This window comes from Apodemus sylvaticus, chromosome 10 (genome assembly GCF_947179515.1).
Source record: "Apodemus sylvaticus chromosome 10, mApoSyl1.1, whole genome shotgun sequence".
Lineage (NCBI taxonomy): Eukaryota > Metazoa > Chordata > Mammalia > Rodentia > Muridae > Apodemus > Apodemus sylvaticus.
The window spans coordinates 25123801-25150050 of NC_067481.1; the positions used below are offsets into that span (position 1 = coordinate 25123801).

The 26250-nt window shown below is 49.3% G+C and overlaps 1 protein-coding gene and 1 pseudogene across 1 annotated transcript in view; one reads left to right on the top strand and one right to left on the bottom strand.

The window, feature by feature from the left end:
* The window catches only part of Plxdc1 (plexin domain containing 1), a 67901-nt gene that overhangs the window by 36005 nt on the left and 5646 nt on the right, over positions 1 to 26250 (top strand). Inside the window, exons 8-11 of the mRNA XM_052197072.1 lie at positions 13283 to 13378; positions 15865 to 15946; positions 19834 to 19894; positions 21695 to 21824. Of these exons, the coding sequence (XP_052053032.1) occupies positions 13283 to 13378; positions 15865 to 15946; positions 19834 to 19894; positions 21695 to 21824 (369 nt within the window). The remainder of the gene's footprint in view (positions 1 to 13282; positions 13379 to 15864; positions 15947 to 19833; positions 19895 to 21694; positions 21825 to 26250) is intronic.
* LOC127693395 (40S ribosomal protein S2-like) lies at positions 3249 to 11187 on the bottom strand (annotated as a pseudogene).

A 26250-nucleotide genomic window follows, 5' to 3' on the forward strand; every position in this document is an offset into this window, starting at 1 on the left:
ACTCCAGTGATCCTTCCTTCTTCAGCCTTCCAAATAATTGGTACTACAAGCAGAATTATAACTCTGTTTCTCTTTGTGATAAAGTGTTTCTAAGATAAAACTCAAAAGATAAAGTGTAAGTTAGGTTTCTGCACTGTCCTGCCCTGTCCCCCAGGTTCCCTTCCCAGAGTCACCCAGGGCAAATAGAGTGATCCCCATGCCCGTACTGTTATCTCTGTATCAGCTACCTTACTCTTCCGTGACAAACGAAATGGCAGTGGCAACCTTGGAAGTGTGGGTTTGTCTGGCTCACGGTCTGAGGGATGCAGGTCACGTGGTGAGGCAGTTGAGGCTGCCAGAGTGCGAGGTGCTGGTCACATTGCGTCTGTTGTCAGGAAGCATAGAGAGGGAAATGCTGGTGTTCAGCTGGGTTCCACTTCTTTTCCTTGTACTCAGTCCTGGTCTCTAGTCCGTGGACACCACCACCCACACCCCAGCCCATTCTCCCTTCCCCAGCTAAACCTCTCTGGAAAAGCCCTTTGGAGCTGTGTCTTCCAGATGACCCTAAATCTAATTTAGTTCATGAGAGACTGACTTCCCTGTCCTCAGTATCCATGGGCCACTGGGCCTAGGACTCTTTAAGATCCCAACGTCCATGACTGCTCAAAAGTACCCACGTCTACAAAGCCCCTGTCCCTTTATCGTGTCCTGATGTCCTAGGATCTTCGTGTCCTTCATGGGGGACCGTCTCCTGTCTTGGCTGAATGTATAAGGAGCTGTCTTTGAACTTGTGCACAAGGCAGCAATTCTTCCTAAAGCTGAAGTTTGTAGTTCACTCTGCTTCATACTGTGTGGCTCAATGCAGGCCCTGTTGTCATTTCAGACCCATTCTAACCCTAGATGCTAGATTTAGGGTCGAAGGTCAATGAGTGCAACTCACTGTGGTGAGTCTGTTAGGACAATGAAGAGGGACTTGGCATATGACTCAGTGGTTAAAGCCTTTGTGTACCATGTTTTATCCATTGTCAAGATAACAGGGAGAGGCACATCTGTGCATTTTTCTGAGGCAGTGTCCCTGGCCTTCACTACGTTTTAAAGTGGGCCACATAACATGTACAAGGCCTTGGGCTCACTCCCTGGCCCCACAAAAATAAGTCCCAGTCTCTGCTTTCGGGAGTGATGACTCTGGTGGCTAAAATGTCAGGCTCCCCCCGAGTCTGTTCTGCTCTGCTCAGCAAGAAGGGAATTGGTTTGGATTAGCTTGAGCTGTGAGTTGCAGTAAACCCCAAATGCCCAAGGCTCAGCAGAGTGATTTCCAAGGGGAAATCACTTTGCAGTGCTGTTTCCGTGGATACCCCATTGTCCAAGCCCTGATGGGAGGCCCACTTCTGTCCTGTGCCCGTGTCCAGCTCTTTCCTGCCTGAGATGACACAGGGGAATTCAGTTTTCCTGATATTGAAGATTCCCCAGTGATCTGTGTATAGTGACACGTGTCTGCAACCTCAGCTCTCTGGTGGTCCAGGCAAGAGGATCAAGGAGTTCGAGGCCAGGCTGGGAGATGTTGTCTTGAGAACTAAACTAAAGCCAAACAATGGAGACAGAAAATAAAACCAAACAAGTGGCCTAGAGAGGTGACTCAGCAGATAAAACGCTTGCTGTGCTGGCTGGCGTACGAACCTGAGCTCCGATGCCCAGCATCCACGGAAAACCCAGGCATGGTGGCACATGCCAGGAATCGTAGCATAGAGGAGGCAGGCACCTTTGAAGGTGATGGCCAGCTAGTGTTGTCCCGGCAGCAAACTCCAGGTTCAGTGGAGATTATGTCTCCAAAAAATGGAGACAAGAGGGAGACACTGACCTCTGACCTCCACGTACATGCAAACATACATACCCCCCCCACTATAATATATAATATATACTATATAATAAAGCAAAGCATCAGCAACAACAAAAGATGCCCCAGCCATTCAGTCCTTCTGACAGGGGGAACTGAGTTGTCGCCCTGCCAAGATGGATGTTGAGGGGTCTTGGGAAGACCTCCTTCCGGGGACTAGAAGAAGATGCTGAACACAGCTGGGGTTCTTACCTCTACTCCGCTCCATAGATTGTGGCTCACACTGTGCCCAGAGTCTGCAGGGCATCTGGAGACAGAGAGAAGCTGGGCGTGTCAGCAGCGGCTGCTTGCAGAGGCGCTCGAATCCTTCACGGTGGTATAAATGCTCCTCATGTGCCTGGAGAGACTGCCAAAACGCCAGGCTGGCAGTGGTGGTGGTGGTGCACATCTTTAATCCCAGTATTCGAGAGGCAGATCCCTGTCAAAGAAAAAAGAAAGAAAGAAAAAAAGAAAGAAAGAAAAGAAAAAAGAGAGAAAAAAGAAAAGGAAAGAAAAGAGAGAAGCCTTATTTCATGTAACTGTCAAAACTGACACATTGTAAATTAATGGAATCTGTTACTAAGCCAGGCTATGAGAGGATCTGGATTGTCAGGTGACCTCTGGATGGTACCCGATGGCCTCAGGCGGCCCTCCTTGGGGACACGGCTCCTCCTTTCCCAGAACTTCCTTTCCACAGCTGACTTGAAGCCAGATGCGTGTCAGAAGCATGTGCTGTATCTCCAGGCCAGGCCGCCATGAAGGAGGCAGAGCTGGCAGGCGAAGAGGGTGGTGTGGGGAGGAACCACCACGTCTGACCCATTCTGACTTTACTCTCCTGATAAAAGATCCTTCATAGAGCCTCACATGATACTGTGCTCCTATAGTCTCAGCACTCAGGAGGTAGAGGCAGGAGGATGACTAATTTAGGGTCATCCTCAGTTGCTTCATGAGTTCCAGGCCTGTCTGGAATACATGAGGTCCTGTCTCGAAAAGGGAGGGTATCGGAGGAAGAGAAGGAAGACAAAGAAAAGTGAGAGTTTGTGTGTGTGTGTGTGTGTGTGTGTGTGTGTGTCTGTGACCCTGGCTGTCCTGGAACTCTGTTCACCAGGCTGGCCTCAAACTCACAGAGATCTGTCTACATCTGCTTTCCTAGTGCTGGGATTAAAGGTGTGTGCTAGCACCTCCTGGCTAAGAAAATTATTCTTTTTTTTTCTTTCTGTTAATTTATTATAAGAAAGTATTCTTCCAGTCCTCTTCCTTGGGAGTCTTCCCCTCCCCCACATCCCAAGGCCCTGCATCCACTCCCTTCCCCATTTATCCTGTCTTCCCAGCACTTGGCCTCTGGGATCTTGCTTTTTTCATTCTCTGACTTTTCTTTTTTTTTCTTTTCTTTTTCAGACTTAATTCATTTATTTGTCTTGTATAAAAACCCCTATGTGGTAGCCACAGCTGGAGCCTGGGTCCTCTGAACAGAGAGACTCTGGTGTGGGTTTTCACAAGATGATCAGCGAACTCCTGATAAGGAGACTTGGTGAACACAGTCTCTTTCCAGAGGTCGGGGGTCAGGTTACTGTAGGTCTTGGAGATGGCATCAAAGGTGGTCTTGGCAAAGTTGCTCAAGGTGGCAGTGCAGCCCCTGGCTGATGTGTAGCAGTCGTCTATACCGGCCATCATCAGGAGCTTCTTGGGCACAGGAGCAGAGACAATGCCAGTGCCTCTGGGGGCAGGGATGAGACGCACCAGCACAGAGCCTCAGCGGCCTGTCACCTTACACGGAACCGTGTAGGGCTGGCCAATCTTGTTTCCCCAGTAGCCTCTCCGCATAGGGACAATGGAGAGCTTGGCCAAGATGATGGCCCCGCGGATGGCAGTGGCAACCTCCTTGGTGCATTTAACACCAAGACCAACGTGACCATTGTAGTCCCTAATAGTGACAAATGCCTTGAACCTGGTCCTCTGGCCAGCCTGAGTCTGCTTCTGCACTGGCATGATTTTCAGAACCTCATCCTTTAGGGATGCGCCCAGGAAAAAGTCAATGATCTCAGACTCCTTAATGCGCAGGGAGAACAGGTAGATCTCCTCCAAGGACTTGATCTTCATGTCCTTAACCAGGCGGCCCAGCTTGGTGACGGGGATCCACTCCTTGTCTTCAGCTTTACCTCCACGAGCCCCGAGGCCTCGACCACGGCCACGGCCTCGACCACAGCCCCTGCCCCTAAGACCGCTGCCGAATCCTCCGCGGAAGCCGCCGTCGCAGCCTCCTAATCCTGGGCCCCCCGGGTCCTCTGGGCCCTCCCGCTGCAAAGAAGAAGGAGAAGAGCGACTTTTCTTTGCTCTAATGAACACATTTCATATTTACTGAATAGCCCAGGTTGGATTTGAATATATGATTGCCCTGCTCTGCTTCCTGCCCTGAGCTGAAAGTTTCTCAAGGTTTTCTACTGGGTTCTAATCTTGATATTGACTAAAAATAACCCAATAAGCAAAGCAATCAACATATGGATGGATGGATAGATGGATAGATGGATGGATGGACGGATGGATAAATGGATGGATGGATGGATGGAAAGATGGAGACCAGCCATTGCACATTTTCAAGCAATGATTCCAACACGCTGGGGTGACCTTTGTGACTGGACTTTCAGTATTACTAGTGGTGATCCTTCTCCTGTTTGCCCTCTTCCTTCCTTCCTTTTATCTCCCCCCTCCTCCCTTTCTCCTTCTCTCTCCTCTTCCATTTTTCTTCTGAAAAATTGAAAGTTGTAGCCCAGGTTCAATTTGAATTTTATGTAGATAGTGGAAGGTTACCCTGAGCTCCTGACCCTCCCACCTCCCTCTCCCCTCCCCCTCCCCAGTCCTGGGATTGCAGGTGAGCACTAACATTCCTGACCAAACAGAGAATGCTGGCCCACTGGTGTCAGGCAGGAGAGTAGAGCTGACGCGTGAGCCTGTCTTCTGAGCCTTTGTCAGGTCTGGATGGGGCAGCCGACTTTCCACAGAGTCCAGTGGTTCTCCGTCCTGGAAAGTTGAAGCAGAGAGAAAGCAGAACGTCTCCAACTGCCACAAGTGTGGCTTGGGGCTGCTCCCATCTGGGTTCCAGAAGGCTGGCTGTGCAGATGGATGTCATTGCCACCAGGTGAGCCCCACATGCTGCTGTAATAATCCAAAGGCAATGACTCCAGAATGAAGTTTAAGGATTCTGTTTATAAAAATTAAAATGTACCAAAGTCATACATAAGCTCGACTGGGTACAAGGTGGTGGTTGAAGCCCTTTTGGGTCAAGGCAGATTTCTGAACGTCACCCATACACTCCCAACACTACCATTCACCTGCTCTCCCACAGGCATGGCTGTGCGCTGTCTTGAGTGCATCTGACACCCCTGGGGTCATGCAAGCCCAGAGCACAGCCTTACCTCTGCCCCATCCTTTGGTGGGGGCCCTGCAGAGTTCTCACTTCCCTGGCTACAGAATTGTGTCTCTGTTCTTGGGATTCGCTTTGTCAACAAGTCTCGGTCTGTGCCTAGGTCCCATGTCCCCTTCCTTCTGACTGTGTCTGAGCTCTGTCCTACATCATTGAGGGAAGGGATTTCCTCACATTCATCTCGTGTCTTCTTTGTGCTCCAGCATTTGATCTGTCTGACTTTCTGTGGCCATCTGAAAACTTTCTTGAAAAGATCTTAGTCTGTGGTTAGCGGACAGGAAAAGGCTTCCTCTAGGCTGTGGCTGATATTATAACAGGCGGACACGGTTCTCAGAGCCAACTGAAATCTGTTCATTTGTTCACAGCCATTTCTTAAACCCGTTAGGTAGTAGACCTTTGCCAGGAGACAGGCAAAAGACAAGTGCCAGGTTAACACTGTCCTCAGAGATCTTGAAGTCTGGGCACAGGGTGGGTACGACAGGAATCTCAGTGCTGACAGGGCAGTCAGTCAGGTGAGATGCCACCAGAGACTCTGACTGAGAGAGGGAGCAGTTCGGCTAAGCCATGAGGGTGGAGACAGAAGAAGGAAGGAAGGTTGGGGGTGGACTTAGTAGGGATGTCTCCTGGGAAGAGTGGACAGCTACAGAGCTGCCAAAGCCTCTCTAGAATTTTCCATCCTCTACTTAAATGTTCCCAGGACCTCAGGCCATCCCCTCCATATTGTAGCATCACACTGGGGACACCTTGCAGCACAGGTGGGCCTCAGTTTCCCTCTGGACACATGAATGACCCTGGTGTGCTTAAGATCTCAATTCTTACATGGCTAGGCGCCGTCTAATAAAAAATAAAAATCTGTTTGGGGCCTAGAGAGATGGCTCAGTGGTTAAGAGCACTGGCTGTTCTTCCAGAGGACATGGGTTCAATTCCCAGCACCCACATGGCAGCTCATGCCTGTCTATAAACCATAGCTCTGAGGGATTCGACATTCCCATACATTCACATGTGTAGGCAAAACACCCATGGACATAAAAAATAAAAAAATAAAGATTAAAAAAAAATCTGTTTGGGAAGAGTTGAGCATGATGACACAGGCATAGACTCTCACCAGCCTAGAGGGTCACGAGTTCAAGGACACCCTGGTAGAAAGTGAGACCCTGCCTCAAACAATCATTCGTCTGTGTGACTTCTGGAACATAGGCCAGAGGTAGAGCAATTGCTGAGTATGCGTGCTTCTTAGGTTCAGCCCCCTGCATTTAAAACAACAACAACAACAACAAAGCAAAAAAAATACTATATGTACATACATATCTGTCTATCAAGATGGCTATTTGTATGCCTCTGTTTGTATGCACGTGTGTTGATAGGGAGAAGGAGATTCATTTCCATATACAAGACCCCATTCCATAGATTGGGTGTTTTCTTTCTTTGTTTTTGTCTTTGTTATTGTTTTGGGTGGTTTTTTTTTTTGTTTTTTGTTTGTTGTTATTGTTGTTGTTTTCCAGACAAGGTTTCTCTGTGTAGTTCTAGCTGTTGTGGAACTCACTTTGAAGCCCAGGCTGGCCTCGAACTCAAGAGAAGCATCTGCCTCTGCCTCTCAAGTGCTGGGATTAAAAATGTGCGCCACCACTGCCCAGCTTGTTTCTTTTGTTTTTGAAAGACAAGGACTCTCTACAGAGCCCTAGATGTTCAAGAATTCACTCTGTAGACCAGGCTGGCCTCAGGCTCTCAGAGATCCTCCTGCCCTGCTTCCTGAGTGCTGAGATTAAAGGTGTGCACCACTATACCTGGCTCACTCCCATAGTTCTTTTTTTTTTTTTTTTAAGATTTATTTATTTAATGTATATGAGTACTCTGTTGCTGTCTTTAGACACACCAGAAAAGAGCATCAGATCCCATTACAGATGGTGGTGAGCCACCATATGGTTGCTGGGAATTGAACTCAGGACCTCTGGAAGAGCAGTCAGTGCTCTTAACCACTGAGCCATCTCTCCAGCCCCCCATAGTTCTTTAGATCTATTTATTTTACTATTTTATGTGTTGAGTGTTTTGTATACGTATGTGTGTGTGTGTGTGTGTGTGTGTGTGTGTGTGTGTGTATGATATCATGTGAGTGCCTGGTGCCCTCAGAGGCCAGAAGAGACCATCAGATAGATCCCCTGGGACTGGAGTTACGTGTGGTTGTTAGCTATACTGTGGGTGCTGGGAATTGAACCCAGGTCCTTCCTCTATAAAACCAGTGAGTGCTCTTAAGTGTTTGTTGAGCTAATTCTCCAGCCCATTCTCATTGTTCCTGAGAGCACCCTCTCCTCTTAAGACCACAGTACTTGGTCTACTTGCCAGTTACTAAGAGATTTTTCTTCATTTGAAACAGGGTTTGTTTTTCTGGTTTTTTTTTTTTTTTTTTTTTTTTTTTTTTTGGTTTGGTTTGGTTTTTTAGTAGCTTTTGTTTGTTTGTTGTAGTCCAGGCTAGCTTCAAACTCAATATCCCCCTGCTTCAGCCTCCTGGTTGCTGACATGGACGTCATACAGATACACCTAGCTGATTGTCTGTCATTTCTGAAGCTTGTTTCCACTGGTTTTTCTTACCGAGACCAAACCTGTTTAGTAGGTGAGCTGGTTAGTTCTTGTCAACTTCACACAAACTTAGATACATTTGAGGAGAGGGACGCTTAACTGAGACTGTGCCTCCGTAAGCCTGGCCTGTAGGCAGCTCCGCTGGGTTTTATTTGTGTTTTTAGTTAATGATTGATGAAGGAGGACCCGGGCCACTGTGGGCGATGCCACCCCCGGGCAGGTGGTCCTGGCTTTTGTAAGAAAGCAGGCTGAGTCAGCCATGGAGAACAATCCAATCAGCAGCTTTCTCCCTTCTGGAAGCTGTAATACGAAATCAACTCTTTCCTCCCCAGGTTGCTCTTGGTTATGGCATTTTACCACAATAGTAGAAACCCTCAGACAGTAGGACAACAAGTACACCATTGTTCAAGTTTTGGATACTGGTTTAATTGTTTGCTTTCAAGACAGTTACATAAATGCTCCCTCTGTCTCTTGCTCCTCCAACTCATAGCAATCTTCCTGGCTTAGCTCCGAGTGCTGGGATTTCAGCCTTGTGCCAGAACGCCTTTCTGAGACCCGAGTCTTAAGGAAAATACCCAGGATCCCCTTGTTCTCGAATCTTCTTTTATAACGCAGTGCACAGGGACATCTGTCCTCAACCTCCAGGGCAAATGAGATGGTCTGGGCCTGGGAACTCTGACCAGGGCTGAAGAGAGCTGGCCAGGGGTGGCCGCCACCTTGCTGAGTGCTCGGGGGTTTAGCAGGTGCCCACACCTACATACTGGCACTCTCCACTGCTAGCTGGGCTCTCTCACAATCCCCCTCAACTGCAGGTGTCTTCTCTTTAAGGCTGTGGAAAGCCTTGTTGATAATGTGTTATTAAAAAAAAAAAGTATTGGTCTATGGGTTAACCTCAGGTTCCCCACCTGTAAAATGAACTGCAGGACAGTGCCTTGGCTCACTTGTGGCTCAGCCTGAGGCATCTGTGTGTCACTTCTGTCAGAGCTTACACTGGGCAGTGCTCCCCTGGGAGCCCTGGGCCACTCCCCCCACCCACTCCTTCTGACTGTTTGCCTGAGGTTCTGCATGGGCTGGAAGGGAGGGAAGGAGGAGCAGGAGCCTAGACCTCATTATAAACCATCTGGTTCCTCAGCAGGAGTCCCCAAGGAAGGAAGGAAGGAGCCTCAGGCCTGGGGTGGTCATCTTCCCTGGCAGGAAAGGAAGGGCAAGGCTCTCCACAGCTCCAGAGAGCCAGTGGGATGTGTGAGCATGGGGCAGGTGTGGTGGGGAGGGAGATCTCAGATTGGGGTTCCCTGATCAGTCCTTAGAAAGTAGTTGCCTGAACCCCAAGACCCCTTTACCACCCAAGCATTGACAGCCTAGTGTTTCCGGTGCTTCCTGGTGGTGGCCTACAGGGTGCCAGGCAGGGGCCAAGATGGCAGAGGCCGGGATGGCAGGGGCTGGGATGGCAGGGGCCGGGATGGCAGAGGCCGGTCAAGCAAGGGTAGGAAGGGTGCTCAGGTTGTTAGCAAGTGGTCAGGGCCTCTGTGGGGCTGAGGGGTGGGTAGGGACTCTAGCACAGCAACTTCCAAAGCAAGAGGGGATGGCAGAAACTGGTTGAGATTCTCTGACAGGAACTATGCCTTGGGAGGGAAGGAGAGGGGAGGGCAGGAAGGAGGGAACAAGCAGGCATTCTTCCTCTCCATATTAAGTTTATAAACATGAGGTGTTTGGAGATGCTGGAAGGGCCTTAGAATCTTATCCAAAGCAAAACAGAGGCAGAAATAAAGCAGTCGGGACGGAGAGGAAAGAGACAGGTTTGCCTCTTTTAACCTCAAACAAACTAGGGCATGGCGGTGGTAACTGTGGTTTTACTGCTGTGAACAGACACCATGACCAAGGCAACTCTTACTGAGGACAACATTTAATTGGGGCTGGCTTACAGGTTCAGAGGTTCAGTCCATTATCATCAAGGCAGGAACATGACAGCATCCAGGCAGATATGATGCAGGAGGAACTGAGAGTTCTACATCTTCAGCTGAAGGCTCCTAGGACAAGACTGACTTGCAGGCAACTAGGACGAGGTTATTAATGCCCAGACTCATAGTGACACACCTACTCCAACAAGGCCACACCCACTCCAACAAGGCCACACCCACTCCAACAAGGCCACACGTACTCCAACAAGGCCACACCTCCTAATAGTGCTACTCCCTGAGCCAAGCATATTCAAACCACCACAATGACAATGCATGGCTGATGGTGTCCCAGTTATCTAGATGCAGAGCCTGGCAGAACTTTGTAAGTTCAAGGCCAGCCTCATCTACATAATGAGTTTCAGGCCACCAGCCTAGGCTATATAACGAGGAAAATACACAAAACCACAACCAAAACAAAGAAACAAACAAACAAACAATCCAATGCCTCAAAACGTTGCCACAGTGGATTGTACTGGTTGGTCTTGTGTGTCACCTTGACACTGGCTGCAGTTATCACAGAGAAAGGAGCTTCAGTTGGGGAAGTGCCTCCATGAGATCCATCTGTAAGGCATTTTCTCAATTAGTGATCAAGTAGAGAGGGCCTCTTGGTGGTGGTATCATCTCTGGCCTGGTAGTCTTGGATTCTATAAGAGAACAGGCTGAGCAAGCCAGGGGAAGCAAGCCAGTAAGAAACATCCCTCCATGGCCTCTGCATCAGCTCCTGCTTCCTGACCTGCTTGAGTTCCAGTCCTGACTTCCTTTAGTGATGAACTGCAACGTGGAAGTGTAAGCTCAATAAACCCTTTCCTCCCCAACTTGCTTCTTGGTCATGATGTTTGTGCAGAAATAGAAACCCTGACTAAGACAGTGGATTTTAACTAGTGTCATTTCTCAGTGAGACACTCTGGACCTCAGTTCATCCAAGGCCGCCTGGGCAGGGTGGCAGCAACCTCACTTCCTCTTCCTCCTCCTAACAAAAATCGTCTCTTCTCTCACGGTTGGTCAGTTTCTCAGACTTCATTCCAGGGCAGCGGCAGACCCTGGCTGACGTGGGAGTGGGTGTGTGGGCCTCTCGAGCTCAGGCCCCAGGGCTACACCTCTGTGGTCACTCCCATTTGCCAAAGGTCTGCTGGGATGCCGCACAGACGCTGAGCAGTTTCCTCACTGGCTGCTGTGACCCCAAAGCAGACAGGCATGATTAGGAGAGTGCGGCAGCAACTGGGGTTCAGCCTTAGGATAAGTAATTGGAAACAGTTCTGAGGTTTAAGATAAGCCTCAATAGAACACAGGTGACATCAAGTGACACACGGGTGCCTCCTCACCCTCCTGGCATCCAGGCTCATTTCTGTGTTACGGACACCCCGACTGAGCTCTTCTGTCATCTTGGGAAGTTTTTCTCCAAACCACCTTCAACTGAATGAAAGCCTTGTGTTTCTACCTGCTCTGGGTTCCTAGTTGAAGCAGAGAGGGGCTTGTACTGAGGGAAACTGAGGTCGGCTGAAGATCTACAGGTGGAGCTGAGGATCTCGAAGGTCCAGGGCAGGTCCGTGCACACCTCCAGTATTTCCTGTTTCTCCCCACAAAATGGCTTCAATCTCAGGCTTTCCCCACAGGCCTGAAACTTCCCATCCACAGCCACGCTTGCTCAAAGAGAAAAAGGGTCCTAGGTCACAGGCTCAAAGGTTTCTTATCAGTCCAGCACTGAGCCAATTACTGCAAGGTAGAACCTTGGAAGGTCAGGATACCTCCAGGACCACATACATATACAAGCAGAAATGGGTTGGGCACCGTTGCCCCAGGAAAAGCTGTTTCCTGAGAGGAAAGGGAAAGGAGAGGGTGGGCAGACCCCAACACACACCTTGGCTCTTCACCGCGTGGGGAAAGTCACTACCTAAGGTCAGCAACTGGGTGCTGGCTGTGAGTTGTGGTTCTTAGGTAGGCCTGGTAATAGTAGGGGTGTCAGAACTTTCCAGAATGCCAGGTTAGCCTCGGTTGTAGTTTTTCCTCTTAAAGGCATTGAGTGTTTCTCTTATATTAGCAAAACACAGAGGCTCAAATGACTTAGCCAAGGTCATCCGGTAAGTCAGGGGCAGGGTGTGACTTGGACTTCCATTCTTCTGGCTGTGAGGGCAGGGGTGGGGTGGGTGTCTTTACAGATAGGCGTAGCATTCTTGGCTCTGAACCCGGCTTAAGCCTCAGCCAGGAGGGCAAGATGGCTATGGTAGGACAACCTGTCTGTCCATGAACTCCTGCAGAGCATTCACTGGGGTCAGGTTCACAGTTGGGTACTCACCACTCGTCCAATCAGAAGTTAGCACCCAGGGCAATGCAAGGAAACTGACAGAATCAACTGATCTATAGGGGCTCACAGAGACTGACCTGCCAACCAGAGAGCATGCAGGGGGCTGACCCAGGCCCTCTGCACGTATGTGACAGTTGTGTGGCTTGGTCTTTGTGTGGGATTCCTAACAAGGGCTGTCTCTGACTGTGTCGCCTGCCTTTGGGACCCTTTCCCCTAACTGGGGTGCTTTAACTAGCCTTAATAGTGAAAGACCCCCGAATTGAGGAGACTCTCACTCCAGTCTCAGGATAAGGCGGCGGCCCCAGAAATTCATAAGAGACCGTTATTGATGCAAGCACACAAGGTTTATTTGGGGACCCAGTGTACTAGGGCCAAGCTCATAACCCTCTCAGGGGCAGAGGAGTTTGACCCCAAGCAACTGAAGTCAGGGGTATTAAAAGGGGAAAATCACTAGGCAAGGGGTGGAGGACAAAAATCACAAGGCAAGGGGTGGAGGACAAATCATTCATGGAACCGGGAAGTACAGAATGAGGAATTCAGGCAATAGTTTATGCCTTAAGGAGGGTTAGAGATTATCTGGAGCAAACATCATTGGGGTGCTATCTTTCTTGAACTGAAAGCAGTAAAACAAGTCACTCTGTGCTGGGCTAGTTGTTAGAGGTCTAAAAACACTGAGCTGGGGTCTCTCAATAGGAGAGGATGTGCCTAGTCTTACTACAATTTGATATATCAAGGCTGTTTGATATCCATGGGAGGCTTCCATACCTTTTTCTGAAGAGAAAGAGTAGGAGTGGGGGGCGGGGGGCGGGAGAGGAGGGAAGAACTGGGAGGAGAGGACAGAGGGGAACCTGTGGTCAGGATGTAAAGCTAATTAATTAATTAATTAAAATTTAAAATAATATAATAAAATAAGTTAGTAAGGCAGTGTGGGGAAGGCTCTCTGCCTGAGAGGGCTACTCAGAGAAGCAGTCCTTCCCGTGTGTCTGCAGGATCGAGCTAGACGCACAGAGAGGGTGGACAGATGCTATAGGTAAAGTCTTCCTGTAGCTTTGGCATCAATTACCCCAGGCTAGCTCATTCCCTCCCTCCCTCGCTGCATGCTGACGTCTGTTGGGTCCTGGGCACACTCTGACTGTGATGTGTTCCAGATACAACAAACTCTGCTTCCTTTTCAGAGTCTCGGAGACGGACCATTTTCGAATACCACCGTGTGGAACTGGACTCCAGCAAGATCATCACCTCCTCGGCTGTGGAGTTCACCCCATTGCCAAGTGAGCAGGGGCAGTCTGCTATTCTAGAAAATACATTAGACTAAAAAAATACTGGGCTCTGATCTCAGACCCAACCTCCGATCCTTGGAGGGACCCAGTCACCTAACTTCTCGGGGCCTAATGTCACCAACCTGCAAAGTTGTGGTCAGGGCTGGAGCTGTACATGCCACCTGGGAATGACAACCTTGACTTGGACTAGCTCACTCCAGACCTGGGGTGTGGCTTGTGTGTAATCAATGTCATTTATTGCTAGGAACACATGTGAAGCCCCAGAGACCTTAGCCTTGAGACCACTTGGGCCGGGGTCCAGGAATAGACTAGTCTGTAGTCACTCACTGTCTTCCTCTAGATGGGTGGCTATAGTTGTCATGGAGTGCACTATGGAACCAAGGCTGGTTTCTCCTCTGCAGCAATCCTCCTGCCTCTGCCTCCCAAGGGCATATGCTACTACTGCACCTGGTTCAGAATCCCATTTTTGCAGATGGTTTTGTTCCTTCTTTTGTCTCTCTCTCTCTCTCTCTCTCTCTCTCTCTCTCTCTCTCTCTCTCTCTCTCTCTCTCTCTCTCTCTCTCTCTCTCTCTCTTTGAGCCAGGGTTTCTCTGTGTAGCCCTGGCTGTCCTGGAACTCACTCTATAGATCAGGCTGGTCTCGAACTCAGAAATCCACCTGCCTCTGCCTCCCAAGTGCTGGGATTACAGGCGTGCGCCACCATGCATGCCTGGCTCCTTCTCTTGTCTCTTGATGTCTTCCTGCTGCCACCTGAAACTGTAGCCGGTGTCTGAGAGTTCTTGGGTCCCATACCACTTCCAACCACACTTTTCTCTTCCCTGGAGGTTCTGGGAATAGATAGCAAGGAAAGGAAAAGATGACCCCTGAGCCTCAGCGCAGCCTGGACTCAGGCCAGTGCCTTCTCCTGGAATAGGGATCTGAGATTGACCAGAAGATGAGGGTACAGTTCAGCTCACGGCCACACATCAACCGAGTCACCCTCCACTGAGACAAGCAGCCCATAGACCTGGGAAGTAGAGGTTTACCTCAGGCTGGTAAGAGCAGACCTCAGGCTGGGCATGGTGACACAGGCCTGTAATCCCCATTGGGAAGTTAACGCAGGAGGACACTGAGTTCAAGGTTATCTTGGGCTCCATAGAGAGACTTTGGGAAGAATCAGTCTTGAAATCTTTGAGTCTCATGGAACGAGGATATCCAAGGCCAGGGTCAGCTGCCAGGACAGCAGTGAGTCATCCTAGGAGTGCATGTCTAAGACTAAAGTCTAGAGCTGGAGAGATGGCTCAGCGGTCAAGAGCACTGACTGCTCTTCCAGAGGTCCTGAGTTCAATTCTAGCAACCGCATGGTGGCTCACAACCATCTGTAATAGTGTCCGATGCTCTCTTCTGGTGTGCCCAAAGAGGTAACAGGGTACTCACATACATTAAATAAATCTAAAAAAGAAAAGACTGGAGGCTAGGAGCAGGGCTGCCGGGGCAGTAGTGAGCTGTCTGCTGTCCTGGGAGAGCATCGTTAAGTCTAGAGTCTGGGAGCAGGGCAGGGACCTCTGCAGTGAACCTCAAGGCTGGACACTCTGACTCCAGACCTGACACTCTCAGCTCCACAACCTGCCAAGCCTCAGTTTCCCTATGCCATGGGGTAAGGAAAGCTCCTACCCATGGTTTCCATGTGTTCTAGACCCCCAGAGTGTGTGAATCGCCTGTAGTGGTTATTCTTCTTGTGCATGGGACAACATACCTGTAAAGGGAATTTAATAAGATGCGGTCAGAAGTCCAGAAGCCTGAATTCTCAACCCACTGGGCTTCCCCTCAGCAATGGTCCCGCACACACTCAAGCTGGGACTCCATTCTTGGTTATATCTCTCTGGGTAGGTCCTTACAGGCACCCTTAGAGGTGTTTCTTGTAGGTAATTCAAAATTCAGACTAGGAGCTGGAGAAATGGCTCAGCAGTTAAGAGCACTGACTGCTCTTCCAGAGGTCCTGAGTTCAATTCCCAGAAACCAGATGGTGGCTCACAACCATCTGTAATGAGATCTGACACCCTCTTGTGGTGTGTCTGAAGACAGCTACAGTGTACTCACATAAGTAAAAGAAATAAACCTTTTTAAAAAAAATTCAGTCAAGTAGATAATGGAGAGCAATCATCCCAGGGACAGTAGCCAGGAGGGTGGGAGAAAAAGAAGAGGGCAGGAGGAATTGCTCTCCAATAATCCCAGCACTCAGGAAGCAGAGGCAGGAGGGTCGCTGGGAGTTTGAGGTCAGACTGGTCTGCATGGCGAGCTCCAGGACAGCCAGGGCTACACAGAGAGACCCTGTCTCAAACCATAACAACAACGACAAAAGGGAGAAGAGAGGCAATAATGACCTTTAGGGTCCCCCAAGTCAGAGACACTGTAGTCCAGGAAGGCCCCTGAATTCAGAAGCTTTGCCCCAGGAAGCAGTGGCGTGATGCTGACAGCGGCCACCTCCTCTCTTACAGCCTGCCTCCAGCATCAGAGTTGTGACACCTGCATGTCCTCGAACCTGACCTTCAACTGCAGCTGGTGCCATGTCCTGCAGAGGTTTGTGTCCAGGTCACACACCAAATTCGGAGAACAGACCATGGGGGTGAGGGTAGGGCGGCGCAGGGGGTAGCCAGAATCCACTGACAGCCTCAGACCTCACTGCCCGCTCTCTGAGAGCATTAGCATTTCTCTGTCCAGTCTCAGCATGGCTCTTAGGACAAGAATGTCGTAAGTAAGTTACTCTCAAGGCTTGCACCTCATCACGATGGGCGTTAGCAGAGTAAGACCTGGGGTGGCCAGGCCTCTGCAAGACCATCCGGAGTCCCCAGAGGCTATAGGTCTTCCTTGCTCCCAGGAAAGCTGACTCATTCTAAGCCAGCTTCACAAAGAGTCAGTCAGAGCTCTGCTCACACCAGAATCACTGGCCTCTTCAATCAGGATTTATAGAAAGACCCCAGGCCTTCATATTGACATGACAACCTATATATAAGCAACTGACAGGCCATAACACGAAAGCTCATCATTGTTGGGTGAGCTCTGTGGCCCCCAAACTAATCCAAGATCCCTGGTAGGCAGGAATGGGGTTTCCTAAAAACTAGGGGCATGGGTGCTACAGGTAACCATGGTTACCCAGGAAGCCACAAAGCTCTGTTTGCTTGCTTTTGGATAAGATTCAATTCCACGGTTAAAGTTCTTACACCTGACTCATCTCCTAATCCTTGGTCCAGAATCATCTCCTCATAGATTAGTCTCACAATTGAACCTCTGTTCTTCTAGCCAAGATAAATAAGTGGGGGGGAAGACTCCTTTGAGGATGACAACTCTCCTGAGAGTGGGAAGCCCTACACATTGTGTAGTGAGTGATTCTGAGGGACCAAAATCCCAGGAGCATGATTTTGGAGTGTTTCATCTTATACATTTTTCTTCCTTCCTTCCTTCCTTCCTTCCTTCCTTCCTTCCTTCCTTCCTTCCTTCCTTCCTTCCTTCCTCTTTTTTAGATTTTATTTATGTATGTGAGTACACCATTGCTGTCCTCAGACACACCAGAAGAGGGCATCAGATCCCATTACAGATAGTTGTTAGCCACCATGAAGTTGCTGGGAATTGAACTCAGGACCTCTGGAAGAGAAGTCAGTCAGTGCACTTAATGACTGAACCATCTCTCCAGCCCCATTTAAAAAAAATGTTTATTTCTATCTTATGTGTATGAATTTGCTTATGTGTATTTTCATGCAATACTCATGGAAGCCAGGAGATGGCATTGGATCACCTGTAACTGGAGTTACAGGTGGTTGTGAGCTACTGTGTGGGTACTGGGAATTGAACCCATGTCCTCTGCATCTCATTTCATGCATTTTTTTTTTTTGGATTTGGTTTGTTGTTGTTGTTGTTGTTTTGTTTTGTTTTGTTTTGTTTTGAGACAGGGTTTCTCTGTATAGCCCTGGCTGTCTTGGAACTCACTCTGTAGACCAGACTGGCCTTGAACTCAGAAATCTGCCTGCCTCTGCCTCTCAGAGTGCTGGGATTACAGGTGTGCGCCACCACCGCCCAGCCATCTCATGCATTTTTAAAGCTGGAGAGTGTTTTTGGAGCCTTGGGGTGATGCCTGAGATGACCTCACATGGTCCCTGGGATTCTGGGACGGCTGCCAGGCATGATTCAGCATCCAACCCATGCTCAGCCATAGGAAACCGGCTCCTGCAGAGAAAGCAATCTCTCCCTTCACCACCACCACCTCCCCCCCCCCAGTTAGTCACCACACCCGAACTCAGAGGCAAGACAGTTTAAGGAGACCAGGAGTTCCCTGGGTGTAAAGATGCTGGCAAGGTGGGGGAAATCTGGGGGCTCTGCTGTTGGATTGTACCTCCAATAAAACACAGATGCTCTTTCAGAGGGCACAAGGGAGCAGAAACTCCTCATCCCAGGAAGACACCCACAGCACTGGGCTCTCTCCAGCCCCATTCTTCCCCCAGCTAGCTCTCTGGAGCCTCAGCTCCAAATGAGAGTTAATCCCAGGTCCCTGAAAAGCCAGAGGGCAGGACCAGTGTCCCAGGCATACCTGTGGGTCTCTTCTTCCTCTCTTCCATTCCCCCTCTGTAGCCACTCAGGGCCTCCCCTCCCCTGCTCTTAAAAGAACAATTTCACTGGGCAGTGGTGGCGCACGCCTTTAATCCTAGCACTTGGGAGGCAGAAGCAGGCCGATTTCTGAGTTTGAGACCAACCTGGTCTGCAGAGTGAGTTTCAGGACAGCCAGGGCTACACAGAGGAACCCTGTCTCTAAAAACAAAAACAGAAAAATTTCACTGGCCATGCAGGTGCCTTGTTTGTATTCTACGCTGATCTACACTAGTCCCATTGACTCATGGAGGAGTCAAAGGATAGCTTCAGCCCTGCGGTTGCTCAGAAATTCTTACCTCACCAAGTCATCCTGAGGGTCCCTGAATATGGGTCTGGTGTGGTGACTGATATCTAAGAGGCACTCAGTAAGGCCCATTCTTACTCCCTTTTCTGAGACAGTGTTGGCTAGCTTGAGACTTAACATGTAGTGTGGTTAAACCCAAACTGAAGACTTGGGGTTGTGGTGGATTTTGTTTTTTGGTTTTTGATTTTGTTTATGTATATGAATGTTTTGCCTGAATGTAAGTCTGTGCACCATGTACACGCCTGAAGCCCTTGGAGGCTGGAAGAGGACATTGGATCCCCTAGAACTAAAGTTACAGAAAGGTGTGAATTTCCATGTAGTCGCTGGGGACAGAACCTGGGTCAACTTGCAGTGTACACCAGGCTGGCCCCCGAACTGATTCTTGGACATACACTGCCACAACCACTGTGAAGACTCGGGGTAGTCTGTTGGTTTGTTTTTCAAGATAGGGTTTCTCTGTATAGTTCTAGCTTTTCTGGGATGCACTCTGTAGACCAAGCTGGCCTCGAACTCAGAGATATACCTTCCTCTGTCTCCAGTGTCCTGGGATTAAAGGCCACCACTGCCTGGCTCAATCCAATCTTAAAGGAATCTTCCAACATCATCAAAGAAGCCTGACTTCCAGTCTCCAAACTCCTCTTTGTCTTCCATCCCCTAAATAGTGGGCTGGGATATCGGGAAAGAAAGAGTGACTGGTCCATCTCGGCCTCTGAGGCTCTATGGACAGTCCTCGGAAGCACTGCCTCACCCTCGCCGGAGGGCGAGCACACAGCAGCTGCTGGGACTGAGCTGACTTGCTGAGCGTGCGTTCTCTGTGCTGTTGACTTGGGATCTGGTTCTTCGGTTGCAGATGTGCCTGGGTTGAGTAGGGCTTAGTGGTTTCCTCTGGCACCAAGAAAGAAGAATGGAAATTTAAACAGGATGATGCAGAGAATATTCTCCAGCCCATGCTTGTGCCCCACCCGCTCCCTAGGAAAGCCCTTGGTATCTTCTGTCTGAACTGCAGTGTCCTCTCCAGAGAGCCGTCTCAGTCTCCGGCACCGTCCTTATGGCTGCTTCCTTGTGATCACATAGGGGGAGTTGGGCACATCAGCTGATGCCACCCTCCACCCATCATCCTCTGCTGCCAGGGGGAGACTCCTCCATAGTGATGGGTATCCCTTGAATGAGCAAGACTTTCTCCAAAGAAAGTATAGTCACGGACATCCCAGATTCCCAGCAGTGCCTTAGGACAGAGTTGAGGGGACCCTGAGAGTTTCCAGGATCCTTTTTGAACACAGACACGCAGGGCAGAGAAAGCCTTGATCAGAAGGAAGAATTAGAGGGCATGAGGGTCTGACTGCCAGTCCCATAATTATCCCTTCCCAGGGCACCTGTGCAGGGGCCCTTCTGGAGCCTAGCCAGCCAGCCTGGAACTGAGCCCCACCCCCTCAGTGTCCTCACAGAGCTGTACTGAGTAGAGGTGGGCATGGGTGGATTCTATGCTGAACCCCTCACATCTCCTGTATCTGGTCCCCTCTAGATGTTCCAGTGGCTTTGACCGATACCGCCAAGAATGGCTGGCATATGGCTGTGCCCAGGAGGTAAGCTGTGCGAGCCGTCTGCTGTAGTCTCTGCTTGTGTTGTGGGATACTGCCAGAGGACCCTACCCCTGATAGTGCTTCTCCTGGTGGCTTTGCCTTGTGGTAGCCTCACCCTCTGCTTCATCCCGGATATGTTCTCTGTTCTGCTCTGAGTCACTTTGGAACAAGTTCTAAGGCTCACTGAGTCCTTGACACTAGTCCTGCTGGTGGTGTGGCCTTGAACAGGCAGCCCTTGGTTACCTCAGAGAAGAGGTGCTGAGTCTGACCTCAGCCACAGCTGACTCCTCTGGGCCACCATACTCCTCGTAATGTTAATGAAACTCTCACCCTTCTGATTTTGAGGGGGGGGGGTGAGAATTCTGGGAGAGAGGGGGTTGTTTCATTCTTTTCCCACTTCTCCCTCAGGTAGGGCCTTCCTTTGAGGTAGCTTCTACCTCACATCTTCCTGGCTCTTCTGGCGCCCTGTACATACTGAGCACTTCACTGTGTGCTGTTCTGTAGTCGCTGTTATTTAACCAGGGCCCTCACTGAGCAGAGGGGAAGCGGAGAGACACGGAAGTTCAAGACTGGCCTGCCCTTTACGTGACAAGGCGCCAGGCTCAGTGTTTAAACAGGAACCCTCTGCCTCTCTGCCATGCTCCCATCCTTCTCTGTTTCAAGAAAAAAATATTCGGGGCAGCAAAACGGCTCAGCAAGTAGAGATGCTGGCTGCCAAGCCAGCGCTTGAGTCGATTCCTGGAACCCACGCGACGGAAGGCAGGTGTCGGCGCGCCTCGTTTCTCTGACTTCCGTGTGCTTGCTGTAGCGGTTACACACTTATTTTTTCTTTTTTAATTTTGCCTACTTAACAAGTGAGTGCCCGGGCTGGAGAGATGGCTCAGCGGTTAAGAACACCGACTGCTCGTCCAGAGGTCCTGAGTTCAATTCCCAGCAACCACATGGTGGCTCACAACCATCTGTAACAGGATCTGATGACCTCTTCTGGTGTGCAACAGTATATTCACATACATGAAATAAATAAAAGGAGCGAGTATGTCCAAGACTCGTTTATTTAAAAAAAAAAAAAAGTGAGTGCTCTGCTGTATATACAACCACAGGCCAGAAGAGGGCGTCAGATTCCCTTATAGATGGTTGTGGGCCACCATGTGGTTGCTGGGAATTGAACTCAGGACCTCTGGAAAAGCAGTCTGTGGTCTTAACCGCTGAGCCACCTCACCAGCCCCCTGCATGCTTTAAATAGATAACAGACATACACTAAAAAGATAAATGAAAACAAATTTCATTTTGTTTTCATATGTCTAGCCAGTCATATCTGACATTGGCTATTGGTAACTGTTAAGAAGTTGTTATTATTACTGTTTTTTTTTGTTTTGGTTTTTATTTTTTTAGATAAGGTCTGTGTATAGAACTAGGTGTCCTTGAACCCAAGCTGACCTCAACTCACAGAAATCTGTTTGCCTCTGCCTCCAGGTGCTGGGCTAAAGGAGGACACCCAGCTAGTGACTGTTAGACTTTTATCTATTTTTTTAGGGTTGATATCTCAGCCTCCTCCTTACTGAAGGATTTGAAGCATCTGACAGAGGGATTACCCTGTACAATAAGATGCTTTCAAGGTGAAGGGGGAGACCCCAGTTATTTTCTGGGATCTGGTCTCACTATGTTGACCAGGCTGGTCTTGAACTCCTGGGCTCAGACAGCCATCTCCCCTCCCTCCATATCCCAAGTAGTTGGGAGTAAGTGCAGGACTTGAGTGCGTTCAGGGCTGGCTGTGTCCAGAAGCAGCACTGGGGTCTCTTGCAGGCAGAGGGCAAGACCTGCGAGGACTTCCAGGATGAGGGCCACTACTCAGCCTCCCCCGACAGCTCCTTCAGCCCCTTTGATGGCAGCTCCACCTCTTCCTCCCTTTTCATCGACAGCCTCACCACAGAAGGTAAGACATGAGTCCCAGGGCAGAGGGGAGTCTCAGGAAGAGCCTGACCATCCCTGGTTGGGACCATCCCACAGGACAGGACTCATGTTCCTGACAAGGCACCACAATTAAGAAAGCTTAGCTATCTTGCTGGAGTTGATACTGAAGGAGAGGCTCTGACCCCTGGTAAGGCTAACCATGTGGCCATGAGATGGAGATCCTCTTAGAGAAGGAGAAGTAGGTGTTGGAGCACCCCAGTTCATCTCAACAGTAACTTCCCAGAGCTCTGAGGCCGATACGCAGTGAACAGTGAGAGAAGACTATGATTTTTTTTAATAACCTTCCTTTATTTTTATTCTTCTTCTGGTACTGAGATTGAACCAGGGCCTTGCACAAAGCTAACCACTCTCCCACTACACGGTACATCCAGCCCTTGTGTTTTACTGAGACAAGGTACATAGGCTAGTTACTTTTCTATTGCTGTGATAAAACACTATGACTGAGCCACCTTAAGAGTTTAGTTGGGCTGGTGTGGGAGAGCCAGAGTCCACCGTGGTGGAGCAAAGCTGTGGGGCAGAAAGAGCCGAGAGCTCACATCTCAAACCACAAACAGGAGGCAGAGAGAACACACTGGCTTTTGAAACTTCAAGGCCTCCCCTTGATGTCGATGTCACACCTCCTCCAACAAGGCCACACCCCCCAATCCTTTCCAAACAGTTCTACCAACTGAGACAAGTATTCAAACATGAACCTGTTGGGGGCTGGGTGCGAGTTCTCATTCAAACTACCATACAGGGTCTCACTCTGGTCTCAGCCTACCACATGGTCTTGAACTTGTAAGCAATCCTCCTGTCTCAGCTTTTCAAGTTCTGGAATCACAGATGTGAGCCTCTATATTGTACCTTTTTTGAGACAAGGTTTCATGTAGCTCAGGCTGGCCTGATACTCCCTCTGTAGCCAAGGATGACTTTGAACTTCTGATCCTCCTGCCTCAACCTCTCAAGAGTTGGCATTATTTTTTGAAGGAGTAGGAGTTGAGGCAGGATCTCTCTATGTAGCTCTGGCTGTCCTGGAACTCACTAGGTAGACCAGGCTGGCCTCAAATTCACAGAGATCCACCAGTGGTACTCACTAGGTAGACCAGGCTGGCCTCAGATTCACAGAGATCCACCTGCTGCTGCCTCCCTAGTGTTAGGATTAAAGGAGTGACTACTACCCCTCCTTCTTGGGTTGGTGCCCATCCGCTGCCCATAAGGCCTGACTCTCTGCATGACTTCTTTGCTGTCTCAAAGCCTGGGGCTCTTAGTTGGAGCTGCTAGAGATGAGGATACCCAGAGCATCCTGTGAGAGGGTCTCTGGCAGCGCCTGCAACCTCCTGTCTTAAGGGCTGTGAGTCTGTTCTGCTCCTCAGACCCTTTTAGGATTCAGACCTCAGTTGGTTTCTTTTTCTTTTTTCTTTCTCTTTTATTTATTTATTTATTTATTTATTTATTTATTTATTTATTTATGATTTGGTTTTTTCGAGACAGGGTTTCTTTGTATAGCCCTGGCTGTCCTGGAACTCACTCTGTAGACCAGGCTGGCCTCAAACTCAGAAATCCGCCTGCCTCTGCCTCCCAGAGTGCTGGGATTACAGGCGTGTGCCACCACCGCCCAGCCAGTTCCTTTTTCCTTAGGAAGGCTGAAAGACTTGTGAGTTATTTACAGTTTCCTGGGAAAAGGAAAAGCCAGTGTCTGAAAATACGACTCAGTCTCACATAATATGAGAGGACTTATACGAGGCCAAGTAGGTCACTAAAGGCCATATGTGTGCCTCCTGCCCTTGTAAACATCCCCTAGAGGCCTAGAGAGACAGCAACCTCAGACCTGACTGGAGGAGAATGAGCCATGATGAAGACACCGGACACCATGGGGAACCCGGGAGGATGTGCAGTCACGGGTTACATCTTACCCACAGCCCTGGGTGTTGATACTGTTGCATCCCTGTTTTGTAGAGAAGATGCTAGGACTCAGAGAGGTGAATGACCAAAAATGTGGGCGTGGTGGTGCCTGTCTATAATAATGCCAGCACTTGAGGCTGAGGCTGGAGCATTCCCAGATCAAGGCAAGCCTGAGCTATATAGTATAGCAAAGTTTTATGTCAAGAGATAAAAAACAGGGAAACATTAAAGCCAACAATAGAGCCTGATCACAGTAGTCTTAATTGCCGTTGGGCAAATTAACTTCAAGGGGAATATAGACTATCCAGTTACTTGAAGAACGTAATTTGTTTTTTTGATGTTATGTGTATAGATATTTAGCCGACATGCGTCCGTGTACCATGTGTGTGCCTGGTTACTGTGGAAGTCAGAAGAGGGCATTGGATCTCTTGGGAAAACTGAAGTTGGAGATGGCTGTGGGTGCTGGGGATCAAATGAATTCTTACAGAAGTTCTTGTGGCTGGAGAGATGGCTCAGTGGTGAAGAGCACTTGCTGCTCTTCCAGAGGACCTCCACACGGGCTCAGGAATCAAACTTGTTGCCTGCGCAGCAAGCCCCCCGACCTCTGATCCATCTCTACTGACCCAAGAGATTATTTTTTTACATTTACATTTTATTTGTTTTGGTTTTTTTTTTTTTTGGTTGTTTGGTTGGTTTTTTCGAGACAGGGTTTCTCTGTATAGCTCTGGCTGTCTTGGAACTCACTCTGTAGACCAGGCTGGACTCGAACATTTACATTTTATAATCATAAAGTAATTGAAGAATAATTGTTAGGATTTCAAAGTAAAATCTATAAAAGCAGGTATATTTAAAAATTTTTGGTTTCTTGTCTCCTCCCCCCTTCCCCCCAGCTTATTTCCTCTTGCCTCATAGAGAACAACTTTTGAAATATTTAGGTTTTTTTGAATATGTGTGTGTGTGTTTCCCAGCATGACGCATGTCTAGATACTGCATGCATGCAGTGCCCCCAGAGGTCAGAAGAGGGCGTCAGATCCTCTGGAATTGGAGTTACAGAGTAGTGTGAGCCCTGCGGGTACTGGGAACTGAACACTGGGAGAATAACAAGCACTCTCCCCCACTCCCCACCCCTACCCTGCTGGCAGGATTTGTCTGTGTAGCCCTGGCTATCCTGGAACTCACTCTGTAGACCAGGCTGGCTCCAAACTCAGATCTGCCTTCCTCTGCTTCCTTATCGCCAGATCAAAGGTGTGGGTCATGGCTGCCCGGCTAGCGCAGCAAGCACTGTTTTGTTTTGTTTTGTTTTGTTTTGTTTTGTTTTTCGAGACAGAAAGCTCTGGCTGTCCTGGAACTCACTCTGTAGCCCAGGCTGGCCTTGAACTCAGAAATTCTCCTGTTTCTGCCTCCCAAGTGCTGGGACTAAAGGCGTGTGCCACCACTGCCCGGCTTACCACTGAGCCATCTCTCCAGTCCCCAACCTAAATTTTTGTATCCTGGTTTTCTTCCATTATCTACATTTTGACACTTCAAGACCCTGAGAGAGCAAACAAGAGATGCAAACAAGTAGTCGCAGAGCCTCGGAGAGTAGATGCTAGGGGCAAGGAGGGAGGGAGGGAGGACACAACGGATTCCAAGAGTCCTACCCTTGGAAGTGGCAGGACCAGAGAGGTGAGCGGGGCAGTCGACTTGGGTAAGAATTTAAAGGAAACTCCAAAAGCGAGTTCCATGCAGTGCTTATAAAGATCAAAATTAATCTCAACAATTCCAGGATGCACCAAATACTAAAGTTTTCAACAAAGGATGGGTCTGTCTTACAGAGTTTTCTTTGGTGAGACTTAGCAGGGGGAAGTGGATGTGGTGCGGGGCTAGAGGAGAACAGGCAGGAGGCAGAAGTGACAATACACTGGGTAGCTCAGAAGTGTAGACAGCCAGGGCTGCTCTCTTTCCAGCAGCTTCTCTAGTGTGACACGTTACAGGAGGAAAAGAGGGCCTACTAGGGTCTAGAACCCATGTGAGCAAACATAGGACCCACTGAGAGTCTCAGAGAGTTTGGGACGTTGGGGGCGTGGTTAAGACAGTTTTAGTTGAAGTGATTAGAGCCACAGCCTTCAGTGCTATGGGGCCTTTGGACGCTGGCTTCCTTTGCCTCCTGTGGTGAAACCCCAGGGAGAGGGTTGGAGGCAGAGCCACTGAGAAACCACTGCTGTGTGCCCTGAGGTGTAGAGAGGGCACGAAAATTGCTGCAGGCCTTGGTGTCTGCAAGTGAACCAGAGATCACGGTAGCTCCCAGCTGCCCCTTAGGAGGCTGGGCAAGATGTCCACAGGGCACTCCAGCCAGCTGCCTGGCCCCTTTCATCTCTACCCCATAGTAGACACAGCTGGAAAACTCTTTGACTCTGGGCTATCATGTCTTCCCCTCTTACTAGCTTAGGACTCACATCCTCCCTTTGGGAAATGTTTGTTGATTCCCATGACCTGGGTAAGGCCTGAAAAACATCTTCATCATGTTA